Here is a 14379-nt window from a genome sequence, read left to right on the forward strand (position 1 = left end):
TTTTCTCTTTTCCATCCTTAACTTTCTCCCATCCCTTCCTCCCCCACTACTAGCAAGCAATCTGATATAAGTTGTAAGTATTTATTTTTAATGTATATCCACATGAGTTATATTGGAAAAGAAAATTCAGAAGGGAAAAAGAAGAAAGAAAGTAAAGGTGAAAACATGCTTCAATACACATTCACATTTCCATCCACATTTTATTGGAATTGCCTTAGATCACTGAATGGCCGAGAAGAGCTAAGTCTTTCATAGTTGATTATCACATAGTCTTGCTCTTGCTGTATGATGTTTTTCTTTATCAATTCATTTAAGTCTTTCCAGCTTTTTCTGAAATCAACCTGTTCATCATTTCTTACAGAACAATAGTTCTGTATATTCATATAGCACAATTAAATTCAACCATTCCCCAATTCATGAGCATCCACGCGTTTTCCAATTCTTTGCCTACAAGCATTTTTGAATGTGGGTCTTTTTTTCTTTTATGATCTCTTTGGGATACAGACCCAATAGTGACACTGTTGGATCAAAGGGTATGCACAGTTGTTTTTTTTTTTTTTTTTTGTTTGTTTGTTTTAATTTTATTTTTTTTATATATATTTTATTTTATTTTCTAATTTTTTTTTTTTTATTTAATAGCCTTTTATTTACAGGTTATATGTATGGGTAACTTTACAGCATTAACAATTGCCAAACCTCTTGTTCCAATTTTTCACCTCTTACCCCCCACCCCCTCTCCTAGATGGCAGGATGACCAGTAGATGTTAAATACATTAAAATATAAATTAGATACACAATAAGTATACATGACGAAACCGTTATTTTGCTGTACAAAAAGAATCAGACTCTGAAATATTGTACAATTAGCTTGTGAAGGAAATCAAAAATGCAGGTGGGCATAAATATAGGGATTGGGAATTCAATGTAATGGTTTTTAGTCATCACCCAGAGTTCTTTCGCTGGGTGTAGCTGGTTCAGTTCATTACTGCTCCATTGGAGATGATTTGGTTGATCTCATTGCTGAGGATGGCCAGGTCCATCAGAACTGGTCATCATATAGTATTGTTGTTGAAGTATATAATGATCTCCTGGTCCTGCTCATTTCACTCAGCATCAGCTTGTGTAAGTCTCTCCAAGCCTTTCTGAAATCATCCTGTTGGTCATTTCTTACAGAACAACAATATTCCATAATATTCATATACCACATTTTATTCAGCCATTCTCCAACTGATGGGCATCCACTCAGTTTCCAGTTTCTAGCCACTACAAAGAGGGCTTATGCACAGTTTTTTATCCCTTTGAGCATGGTTTCCAAATTGCTCTCCAGAATGGATGGATCAATTCAAAACTCCACGAACAATGCATTAGTGTCCTAGTTTTTTCCACATCCCTTCCAAAATTTATCATTTTCTTTCCCTGTCATCTTAACCAATCTGATAGGTATGAGGGATGTGAGGTGGTACCTCAGAGTTGAGCCAAAAAACGCTCTTAACTAAATATGAAAAGCTAAAGATATAGCTCTGTTGGAAGTATCAATGAATGGAAATCAGAGGGGATAATTCAGAACAAATTATGGTATATAAATATGATGAAATATGATTGTAGTATAAGAAATGATGAATGGTATAGTTTTAGAGAAACCCTGTTAAGACTTGTATGAATTGATAAAAAGTGAAGTGAACAGAACCAAGTGGACAACTTAATATCTTGACAACAATATGGTAAAGATAGGCAATTTTGAAAGAATTAGGAATCTTGATCCACAAAATGATCGGTCATAATATCAGAAGACTAATGATAGAACATGCTAGAAGTATAAGACAAGTTCAGGAAAAGTCTTTTTTTTTTTTTTAAACACTCAATATAGAAATTTATTTTTCTTGACCTCTGTAGTATACTACGTGTTTGTAACTTAGCCTTCTTATTTTCTTTTATTCTCAATGTGGGAAAGAAAAGATTGGGGAGAGAAGGGAAATAGAGATTTTTTTTTCCTGATAAAGTAACATAAGGATTGCATATATTTAACTGATATCAGGTTGCTTGCTGTCTCAAGGGAAGGTAACGAAAGGAGAGAGAAAAATTTGGAATGCAGAATTGTGGTTTTGCAAAAATGAATGTTGAAAACTATCTTTACATGTACTTGGAAAAATAAAATATGCTATTAATAAGAAAGGAAAAACATATAATTCAAAAAAATTAAATCTGCAGAACCTCCAGTTGTGATGCTTAAATAGGATAGTGTATAAAGTCAGTTATTTTTTTTACCAAATTTTGATAAATCTCTTCAAATCATCTCTGGGAAAAAAGAACCTCTTTCTCCTTCTGTGACTAAGATATGAAGTATGATTTTTTCTTAGTCTCTTTTGTTGTTATCTATGTCCTAGCCACTAACTATGGCTGTACAATAATAAGGCCCTTTCCTGGACTCTTTAAATCTTTGTATAGCCTTTGTGTTTTTCAATCAGTTTCATAGATTCCATTTTTATATCTATGCAGATGTTGCATAGATCAGTTTTCACAAATGTATCTATCCTTCTAGCACTAGTATTTCTACTGAGCTATTAGACATCACTAGGTCATTATTAGACGTTTCTAACTCAACATATCTAAAACAGAATTTCATTTTCTCTCCTTCTAACTTCCCTTTTTCTGTCAAGAACACCACTATTCTTCCATTCACCCAAGTTTACAACTTTGAGTCACTCAAATCTTCCCTTTCATTCATTCCTCCCAAACCACAGACTCCATATCCAGGCTGTGGCTAGATTTTTGTTTCTGCTCACATGAGATCTCTTTCATCTACCACCTTTCTGTTTGCATGACCATCACCCTGGTTCACCTGAACTATTAAATAGACTTAAACTTGAGCTTTCTGCTACCAGTCTCTCCCTCCTTTTTAATATATTTTCCATATATCTCCCCCCCCCCCCCAAAGAAAAAAATACTCCTTGAGCTTACATCTGACCATAAGACTTCCCTGGCACAAAAATCTCCAGTATCCTTTTTACCTCTAGGCTAAAGTAGAAACTCCTCCTAAAGTTCTTCATTCATAATGTAATTTCTGTCCTGCCATTGCACACAGGTACATCCTTTCTTAAGATATACTTTCTCCTTGCCTTTGTCTCCTAATATTTGTAAATCACTTTTAAAAACTTGGCTAAAGTGCCATCACCTACATGATCCTTTTCTTTTTCTACCCAGCTACTAGTACCTGATCTGTCCTGAAATTTCTTTTTATCTATTTAAATTATATTTTTTATTTATATCTATAAATGTATCTATGGGCAGCTAGGGTGATCCAGTGGATAGGGTTAGGAAGACTCATCTTTCTGAGGTCAAGTCTGACCTTAGACACTTAACTGTGTAAGTCACTTAACCTTGTCTGCCTTAGTTTCCTCATCTGTAAAATGAGCTGGAGAAAGAAATGACAAGCCACGCTATTATCTCTGCCAAGAAAACCCCAAACGGGACTGTGACTGAACAACAAATATATAGACTGCAAGTAGCAGGCATAACTATAGTTCCTTGAAAATGGGTTTATTTCATGGTACACATGTTGTTTTCCCCAATAGAATATTTTGTCCTCATATTTTATATTTTAAATTAGTAGGTACTCTCTGTAGATTAGGTCATATTATTTTTTTTCACTTATTAGTGAGAAATATAGTAATAGCTAGTATTTATGGAAGAGTTCATTACCTAAAAAACTGATGATGTATATCTCAACTGATTAATATAGGGCTGGACACAGTTCAAAATTTTGGCACTATCACAATAATCATTCAACAATAATTATTCAGTTTTCTTATGTGTCATTCATAATTGTATGCATACAAACGCTGTTTGGTTATAAATGAATTTTTTTCTTAATTTGAATTCCTTATACATTATGTCTAAAATAAAACTTAGATTAGAATTAACTACTCTTAAACTCATTCAGCAAACATTTATTGAGTTACTATTTATTCTAGCCAAGACACTGAAATAGATAGAAAGATGTATAAAACATAATGACTTTCCTCAAGACCTCAACAGTTTTCTGGGTGCTGAAGGGGGAATACAAAGAAATGGTATGATTTCTGTCCTGCTTCAGATTACATTTACAATAATTAGTTATTTTAAATGATACAACAGCTAGCATTTACATAGCACTTCAAGTTTTACAAATATTAAATTTACTTTATAAATAATTACCTCATTTTATTTTTACTTGTAAGGCAAAAAGACAGCTAGTTTAAAGCAATTATTTCACAGTGTGGATCCTTTTTAGATAAATTTCAGGATCTCAGTACTAAATAGAAAAACCACGTATCCAATAGCATACTTGAATTGTTCGGTAGGATATTATTTAGAATTAATTTTTCCATTAAGAGAAGTAAAGATATCTTTAAGGAACTGAAAATACATAAACAAAGTAGATAGTCCTACCTTTCTAGTTTCACAATATATTACCACATTTTTCTTTTCTTCCTTTCTTTTTATAATGGACTCAAAAAAATAAAATCATTTGCTTATTTATATTTTCAGTAACTTCGTGTCTTCCAAGTTTGAGAAACAGAATTTTTATCTTTTTTTTCCTATCTTTTTCGCCAGTATACTTCACTATCCACTGCAGTTTCTGAATTCTTGAAAACCCCTCTCGCTGCTGATCATCCTGCATCACGTCCTCCAGCTCCTGTCCTCTCTACAAACACTGTGTCTTCAACAAAGCCTGGGCCAGCACTGGTAAAGGTGAGTTTACCCTATATATATGCTTATTAAATTCCTATCTCAGATTTCTTGTCATTTGTGGCACTTACCCAAACTGTATAGTATATTTTCAACCTGTAAGCTTGAGAAATGCCCATAATAACATTAATTATGTAGGAAATGTCCTTATCAATAAATTAACCATCACTTTAAAATTATTGGGAAACTCCACAAAGCTATGCAAAAATGTTCCAGAAACTATGTGACAATTCTGTTCTCATGACACTGAGGGAAGCTAGGGAAAAAAAGTTAGCAGATAAAGTTGACATTTTCTGTGTCTTAGGATTTCATAAAAAGATGCTGACTTTAATAGTTAACATGTTCTTTGGAGTTTGTACTTTAAATCATTACTTAATGTTATCCCAGATGTATTACATGACAGATTCAATGTTTAGAGAACAAAATACAGTTTGTTTTTCTCAATTATGAAAATAGAGGTTGACTAATTGAAGCTTGGTCTGTCTGTACTGTTCTTTTAGATAAGCATGAGATTTGTGGCACTGTTCCCACATTTTTACTTGGCGAGAATAATTCATTTTTGATGATGCCTCAGGAAGATGATTTTTTAAATCATACATAATTTTTAAATGATGTTTATTCATTGCATTAGTAGAGCTGTTTTATCTGAGAAAAAAAATGAAAGGGGAAATTGCCTCAATTAAGGTCTTTAATTATATAAAGGGTTGTCATGTGGAAGAATTAAACTTGTTCTGAATTGTGCATCATGGGCAATGAGGTGACCAAAGGGTGAAAGTTACAGGAGGGATATTTGAGTACTTTATATGGAGGAACTTCTCTCACAATAAGAACTGTGCAAAAAGTAGACTTTGAAAAGGACAAATTCTGTCACTGGAGATCTTTAAATGTAGGCTAGAGGACTACTTTCTAAAAGCATGTTTTTCTGTTATTTTAGCTTACTTTAATATTCTGGTTGTCCCTTCCACTGTTATAGATTTGAGGCATTTGAAAAGTCAGTATCTCAACTGGTCTAATCTTTTTAAAGATGAAGAAGTTGAGAGAAAAGTTAAATGCCTTATCCAAGGCTTCAGCCAGACTCAATGCCAAATCTGGGACTAAAACTGAGATTTACTGTTTCAGTATGTTTTATGATGAATATTGCATTTGCTTTCATAGCATTTCTGTCACAGATTTTCAAATCAAGAATAATTTGGGATTATGTCCTTGTCTGTTTCCTCCACATTGCAAAATTTTTGTCTTTACCTTACCTCTCTGTCCAAGTTAAAATATCTTAAAAGGAAATCTATTTAAATGTATATCCCATCCGCTTTCCTCCTTGTTTTACATCAATTGCATTCTTTCTTTCTGTATATTCAGTTTATTTTATATCTTATTTCTCTTAGCCTTTAAAGAAGGGTTTCCACAGGGCCTAGATTCTGCTACCCCATATTTGAGTTACATTTCTATCTGCTTTTATTGCCAAACTTCTGTTGAGTACTTTTTACTTTTTAACCTATCTTCTACTTCCACATTCCCACCATTCCACTGAAATTTTTCTTCATTAAAATTACTACTACTAATAATAATTACTAATAATCATTAATAGCTTCCTAATTATAAAATTAAAAGCCTTTTAATCAGATTTTCCTTGCATTGATACATACTGTTCATTCTCTCTTTCTTGCCTCTCTTAGTTTCTATAAATGTACACTCCTGAATCTTACTTTCAGTGTCCTAAATATATCTCTTAAACCTTCTATTTTTTTTTCTTACCCTTTTTCTCTCTACTAGTTTCCTTGGGAAACTCATCTACAAGTTCAGCTATTACCTATTTGCAGAGTACTCATAAAACTGAACTGTTTCTACAACTCTATTGTGGTGTTGAGTCATTTCAGTTGTTTCTGACTCTCTGTGACCTCATTGAGAGTTTTTGTGGCAGCCTAATAGATCTCATTGATATCTTCAACTGACTACACTGAAAACTAAACTCATCTTTTCCTACAAAATCTGTTCTTTCTTCCATTTATCTATTAATAGCATTATTATTTTCCATTAACCCATACTTAAAACCCAAGTCCTCTTTGACGTTTTCTTCTGCCTTACCCTACTGTTCAGTCAGTTGTCAAATCCTTTTGATTTCTACCTATCTAGTTTTTATCTTCTCTATTCCCACTCTTTTCAGAATAGCTTGGGCTCACAGTAGCCTCAAGACTAGCAAAACACTACCTAGTTCCCATTTAATCACAAAAACTCTAGAATCACATCAAGAAATATTTAGAGCCTCTGCCACAATTCCCTTTATCACTTCAAACCTGTCCATCAGGCCCCCTTGTACTCTTATCATAAAATTGTCCCCTTTTCCCAAGGCCTGAACAATCAAGTAGTGATTTAGTGTCAACCACAATGCTAACTCCCTCCTTTGTTCTGAATTTCCCATTGTGGCACAGTCTCTCCCCAACAGTCCAACAGTTAACTATGAAAAAATTTTTGCCCTACTCTTTTTCCAGCTTCATTGTATCACAGAACTTCAGATTCAAAGTTGAACCTTTGTTGAAACATCTAGACCAACCAATATCTGGAAAAGAACATTTGCAGTATATTTGACAGCTCGTCATCCAATCTTTGCAAAGCACTTTATGTATACTTACCTAACTTTATCCTTAAAATAGACCCAAGGGGGCAGCTATTACTATTATTCCTGTTTTACAAAGAAAACAGAGTAAGACAAAGGTTAAATGACTTATCCATGATCATACTTTATAAATATCTGAGAACAATATTCAAATTTCATCTTCTGATTCTAAGTCCAGTCCTTTTATTCACTATCCTATTAAGCCACATATGAGACTACTTTTATACTTTATCTTTCATTTTAGCTATTTTAGCTCAGATTTTATCAATATGCCATCTCCCTCCAAGCTTCATAGTTTATGAAAATTTGTTAATGTTGCTGTTTTTATCTAAATTTAAGATAAAAGTTTTAAACAGCATTAGGCCAAAGACAGATCCCTGGAGTGATATTCCATTAGATTCCTAGATCCTTCCTTTTAAATCTATTTGTCTTTGCTCCTGTCTTCAATACATACCTTTATTATGAACTTGATAAACATGAAATTATCCACATAAAAAAATATGAAATGGTGAATCTCTATTTACATATATTTTGTTTTTTCAATATATGTTAAATTTAACATAATATCAGTGCTTCCCTGCTTGTCTGTTTCTTGAACTTCTTTCTGTTATCTTTTCATCTTAATTGGTCATTGCTGTTTTTCTTCTTTTCTTTTTGAAAGTACTACCACTATTATCCTCCCCATTATCTCCCCCAAATTCCCCTTCCTTGTGATAAATAAGTCAGCAGATTGGGGTTAAAGTCAAGCTTTTTTTTTTTAATACATTTTTTATTTTAATTTGTTGGGCAATATTCATATCTTTTTCTTTATAGAATTTATTTGTGTTTGTGTCTTCAGAATTTCATTCTGGGTAATTTCTCCTACCATCATGATAATGTCTGCTGATTAGCAACACCAAATTTTTTTTTATCAACAATATTGCTCATTCACTTAGATTATACCCTTCTTTTTGAGCCATGCTTATTATTGTGTCATTATCCTAATATTTCAACATCCTCTTATCTGCCCAATCAAAAAACTTATCAGAATTGCCATAGTGTGCTAATACCTGGAAATATTGGAAGTAGAGAATTAAGATGTATGTTTCAACAGAGTATCTTTAGTTCACGCATTTTTCAGAAACTGACTTTTTTGAGTCATACAGTGGGATTAACCCAGGGGCCTTCTGACTAGAACTCCCCAATATTACTCTGGTTGTTTCATTGGTCATTATTGCTCCTAAACAGACTCACCAGCATTGAAGTCTTTCCAGAAGTTTGTACTCCAAGAAGGACAGCCCAAACACAGTTTAGTCGATTATACAATACTTGATTGAATTAGGAAACTATAAACTAAGCAATCATACCTAGTAAACTGTCTGGAAATACCTTGTCTAACCCCCCAGGACCAAGGCATTGAGCTGAACAGTTTTGATTAATAGATACAGGATCAGAAACAATAGAGATTTAAGCAAACCAAACTTCCTATTTTTCAATTTGCCCTATACCGACTCTTATCTCTTGATTTCTAATTTTAAACCATGGCTTTGATTTCTTGGTTTTGGATTATCTTTGGAATTTTTTTTTTTTGTTTATCTTTTTTAATCACCCTGAAACTTTCCAGATTATCCATTTTAATTACCTATTCACACCTTAACTTCAGTGACTCAAATTATGCTCACTTCTTAGGGGAGTAGAGTACTAAATGAATTTTTAAACATTTAAATAATATGATGTCAATCTCATTTTTAGATAAAAGTGTTTTGAGGGAAATTATTGATGGTTTTGGGGCAGCTAGATAGCACAGTGAATAGAAGACTGGTCATAGAATCAGGAGGACCTGAGTTCAATTTGGTCTTAAGACACTTTACACTTACTAGCTGTGCTGTGCAACCCTGAACAAGTCACTTAATCCCCCCAACTGCCTCCCAAAAAAACAACAAAAAAATGTAATAGGTGGTTATATTAGGTTTGTTTTGGTAAGGGAAATGGTTAAAACAAGTGCAAGGAAAATGAATTTTATATTCTCTGTAATATCATAAGCACTTCTAAATTCCTGCTATCAATTTTGTTTTATAAAATAATGTCATAAGAATTCAAAACAATGGTTTTGAGGAATTGGTTTTAAGACAGTTGTCATAATGGTAATGTTTGGCCAAGTTATTTACTTTCCTTGGGAAAAAAACAAAACAAAACATGAGTTTGCCATAGGGCAGCTAGGTGGCCCAATGGATAGAGCACCAGGCTTGGAGTCAGGAAGAACTGAGTTCAGATGCAGCCTCAGACATTTACTAGCTGTGTGACCCTGGACAAGTCATTTAATCTTGTTTGCCTTGGATTTCTCTAATCTGTAAAAATAACTTGGAAAAGAAAATGGCAGACTACTCCAGTATCTTTGGCAAGAAAACCCCAAAGGGAGTCACAAAGTTGGATGCAAATGAAAAAAAAAAACTGAACAAGTTTACCATATACTAAGAACAGAATATATAACTTGAATTATTTGTTTCATTTAAAAGAACCCATCTATGAAGGAGTCAGAGAAATTTGAATTGTATCCCAAATAATTAATGTGATTAGGAAGTATAAAAATTTACTTTCAGATTTATATAACTTTCATTTTTACATATAAATTGTTCATTTTTCCTCTGAAAATTTAAAAGAATTCATGTGAATTATCATATATTTGGTGTATCTATATATTAATAAGAAAATATTTATCCATAGAAAATATATTTTTATTAGAAATAGATGACAGTGAACGTGTGTTTATTTTCTAAAATATGTCAAAGGTTAGGCTTTTCATTTGCTCTTAGGCAAATGAAAAGGCTGACAAAATAACACTTTAATGGGACTTATTAATTTAGTGAGGGGCCTTTTTTATATGTTATAACATTTTGCTATTCCTTTATAAAGTTCCACTAACTACTATTGGAGATTGACTGTCTTAACCCCGGGGTCTAGTATAGTAAAAGAAAAATATGGAGGTGCTGAATTGCAAATAAGAATTCCTGAAACTAACAAAGGACAAACAACAACAGCCTTCAGGAAATTGAATCAGTCTGTATGGGAAACAGATCAGCCCCAAAGATCAAGCTGTAACAGAAAGAAGATTGTTCAAAAGAAAAAAATTCTGGAAGCTCATATTAGCAAGGCCATGAAAGAAGGTCAGAGAATAATATTCTATGATGAAGGTCATCAGGAACCAGGATGTGAGTTAGGAGATATTATCAATTTTTTGGATCAAAAGGACAAAACTATTAAAAATTAAGACCTTTTCATGTGTATGATATCCAGTTTGGTTGGATTATTGTGCAGCTTTCCGAAAACGAGTATCAACTTTTGACAGTAGAACAGTAGAACTATAGTCATTACTCTCATCCTGGCCAAAATATGTATATTAAATGGAGGATTCCAGTTGATTACAGGTCTCATGGGAAAGAGATTCTATAATTCAATTTTGGGCAGACTTCTTAGAAAATGGTTTTCCTTCATCTCTGTAGGAAAAGTTACTTTATTGGAAAAGAAAGCAAGTAGAGGAAACTGAAAAATGGGTCAGGTAAAACTGGCATATTTTGAACCCATCTCAAGAAAGAAGTTGACCATTACAATGGGAGAAGCTTATGAGGGTGATAAATATTATTTCAGAGGTGTGGAGTTAAATATCTGAATAGGGGCCAATGGAAAATACCTTTCCTTGTAATGCTAGCTTTTATTATATAGTGGTGAGTAAGTAAAGGACTACAATGATCCTAAGACGTGTACTATTGTTTTTGTTGTAATATTCAATTGTAGTTTTGTTTTTTAAAATTAATGAATAAAATCAAGGATGCAAAATACAGATTTTACAGTCTGTAAAGAAAGCCCCCAAGCATTTTTTTCATAATTTTTACTTTTCTATTTTAATGTATATATGCCTTAATTTAGACTAAGGTTTAATTATTATTGATTGACCAAATGTTCAGAAGCATTTATAGTTGTTAAACTCTAAAATTCACAATCAGAAAACTTTAATTAAAAAAAAAAAAGAAAGAAATAGGGTGGTACAGTGCAGGGCACTAAAACATTTTCCTCTCATAACTCTTTTTCACCCAAGAAAATTTTATGTGACTCTGGGTATATGGATATACAAAACAGGGACACAAATCAAACATTTGATCATAACCATAATTTCGCAAGACCCTATGGGTCATGATCCACAGTTTAAGAAGCTGGGATATAGTAGATGTGGATTCAGGAAAATGTGAATTATTCTGAAGGAAAGGGCATATCTGTAAAAAACTATGATGTAAAACAAAAAAAAAAATCAATAAAACGAGATGAGTTGATTCTGTTGTACTATTTTTGTAATAAGTCTCATGTAAAACCTTTGTGTGCTATGATCTTACTTGAACAATCTGTGAAATAGGGCAGAAATTTTCCTCGTTTTCTAAATGAGAAAACTGAGATTTGAAGAGGCTTTGATTACTTTAAGGTTATACATTTCACATTTCTTAGTAGTAGTACCAGAAACCAAATCTCCTATTCATCAGCCTTTTTACTATACTGGAGATGTTATAATTAGAGAAAGCCAAAAGATTCCAGGAAGACCTGTTTTTAATATATACACCAACTATTCCCTATCAATAATATAAAAAATAGACTTGGTATTTTTACATTGTCCAGCATTTTTATAGTTATCCCCAAAAATATGCAACTGATTAACTGGCAATAATGAATACTTTATCTTCTTTCCCCCAAATAAAGCTTTATTTTTTCAAAGAAACTATTAAACAACTGAAATAAAAGTGTCAAGGTCTAATATTATTACATAGCTAGCATGGTCTCATTAATAAAATTGCATTGGATATTTATAAGGTACCATAACTGCCCACTAATTTAATAGTTTTAGGCAGATTATCATTCATTTTTCATATTCTCCATATCAATAAGAATAGGACAGCAAGGTGGCACAATATAGAGAGCACCAGAGTAGAAATCAGAAAGCCTCATTTTTCTCAAGTCAAATGTAACTTTCAAGTCAGTTTAATCACATTTGCAACAATTTCCTCATCTGTAAGATGAATGAAGAAAATGGTAAACCATTCTAGTATCTTTGCCAAGAAAACCTCAAATGGAGTCACAGAGTCGGACATGACCAAAAAAATGACTAAACAAACACAATAAGGATAGTAATTAGTTCATGCACTCTTCTCAGGGTGCTAGCTTGAGAATAAATTCCATACTGCCCTTAGGGTTCAAAGCAATTTTCAGACAACAGCAAAAATCTCAATGAATGCAAATAGTTCACATTCCTAAAGAGAGACTCTGAGGTATAGAATACCAGTCAATTTTAAAAGTCCCTTTTGGTAGTACATTAACAGAACTCAAGTTCCTCCAAAAACAGAGTAATTGATTGTAATTCTGAATTCTTGATTAGGTCACTATGACTGTTGTCATATGTTTCCCCTTTTATAGAAAAGCCAGACTCTAGCCAATACAAGAAAAATGTAACCAAAAAAAAGCATTTAAACAAATATACCAAAGTGAAAACTGTAAGAACTTAAAAACTAAGAAAGCAAAGAATATCTTAACATTAAAAATGATTGGTTTGAGGGCATTGGAGGGTTAAATATCTGCCAGAAACATGAAACTTAAGAGAAATGAAAATTGCAGTGACAGCCAGAACCTGGGTTAAACATCATATATATGCAACACATAGGGAAGTTCGAGAGGGGTAAAATGGATAGCTTTTAATATTAGCATTTTTATAAATGCCATTAAATTTTTTTAGTGCCAAAATATTCTCCCCGAGGCACGTTGACATTTATTTTGTGACAAGTCAAAGTACATGTATTACCAAAGTATTCAGAAAACAATAACAAAAAGTCTAAATTTGAAATATGGATAAGGAGGTAATCTTTTTTTTTTTTTTAAGCCTTGTATAATTAACATAAATGCCTTACTTTCTGACTTCTATGGCATTTCCATTTTGTATAATTTAAAAGAAAGTTCAAATGTCTGAGAAAAGGCAGTCAAGGTGATGGAGTAATAGGAAGCAATTCAGTGAATTCCTGTAAACATATTCATCCTAACAGTTCTAGAAAAATACCAGATCATATCCTGTTGGAGAAATCTAGGTAAAGTATAGAGAGGCTGGTGAACATTAGAGAATAACGTTGGGGTGGGAGCACTTCAGCATGAAAGAAGAATCCAGACCCATATCAGGCCCTGCCACAGGGGCAGGTACTGAGACAACTTTGTCACGCACTCTTCCTTGGTCCCTGGTCATTCATAGGGGAGGGAGTGAGAAGGAAACTTGCATCAACAGTGGTTCCAGCCTAGCCAATGTAGTGAAAAAAGGTGGGTTGTTCAGAAGTCAGTAGTAATAGTATGGCTTAAACTCCAGGAGCAGTCCAAAGCTTTACTTCCAAAGGTTAAGATAGGCTGCTGAAGAATAACCAGGGCAGGGATCCCAAACAAAGGGGAACTTCAGTTCTGCTTCTTTGTGCCAACAGAGCTTTCCAGCTGGCTGAGAAGGATGAAGGCCATCAGCATTCTATTCTTATTCAGATTCAAAAAAACCAGGTCAGGAGTTTGCAGAAATCAGGCCGTGGGAAGAGCAATCCAACTTTGCTTCCGGATCATATCACTTTGAGAATATTCATAGTTTGCAGGTTTTCAATCTGAGCTTGTCCCTGAGATCTAGGGATAACACAAACTTCAATACTCCCAGGAAAGCAACAGGTCCAGCTAGCCCTTTCCTCTACAAGTATGCAAAGCCTGGTCCTACTGTCACATTCAAAGTCAGGAAGTGTCTCTACAAGCAGTGCCTCAGGGGAAAAAAAAACATAGCTTGAGCACAAATTAAACTAGAATTCCTGAAACAGATGAAGAGACGATTTTTTTTAAAAGGAGTAAAATGTTTTTATCAATGAAATGAGAACTAGAGGAGAAAGAATTGGAAAGGAAGCTAACAGCTTGACACAAAAAGTACAAAATCTTGCTCAAACAACCAAACACCCCTAAAATTCAAAGGAACCAAATAGAAGCCAATGACTCCATGAGGGCAACAAAAAATATTA

At 33.3% G+C, this 14379-nt stretch overlaps 1 protein-coding gene across 7 annotated transcripts in view; it reads left to right on the forward strand.

The window, feature by feature from the left end:
- MRTFB (myocardin related transcription factor B) overlaps positions 1 to 14379 on the forward strand; it is a 240255-nt gene that overhangs the window by 192513 nt on the left and 33363 nt on the right. For all 7 annotated transcript variants that reach the window (XM_031944470.1, XM_031944439.1, XM_031944460.1 and 4 more), the window contains one exon: positions 4594 to 4731. In XM_031944470.1, the coding sequence (XP_031800330.1) occupies positions 4594 to 4731 (138 nt within the window). The remainder of the gene's footprint in view (positions 1 to 4593; positions 4732 to 14379) is intronic.

Source organism: Sarcophilus harrisii, chromosome 1 (genome assembly GCF_902635505.1).
Source record: "Sarcophilus harrisii chromosome 1, mSarHar1.11, whole genome shotgun sequence".
Lineage (NCBI taxonomy): Eukaryota > Metazoa > Chordata > Mammalia > Dasyuromorphia > Dasyuridae > Sarcophilus > Sarcophilus harrisii.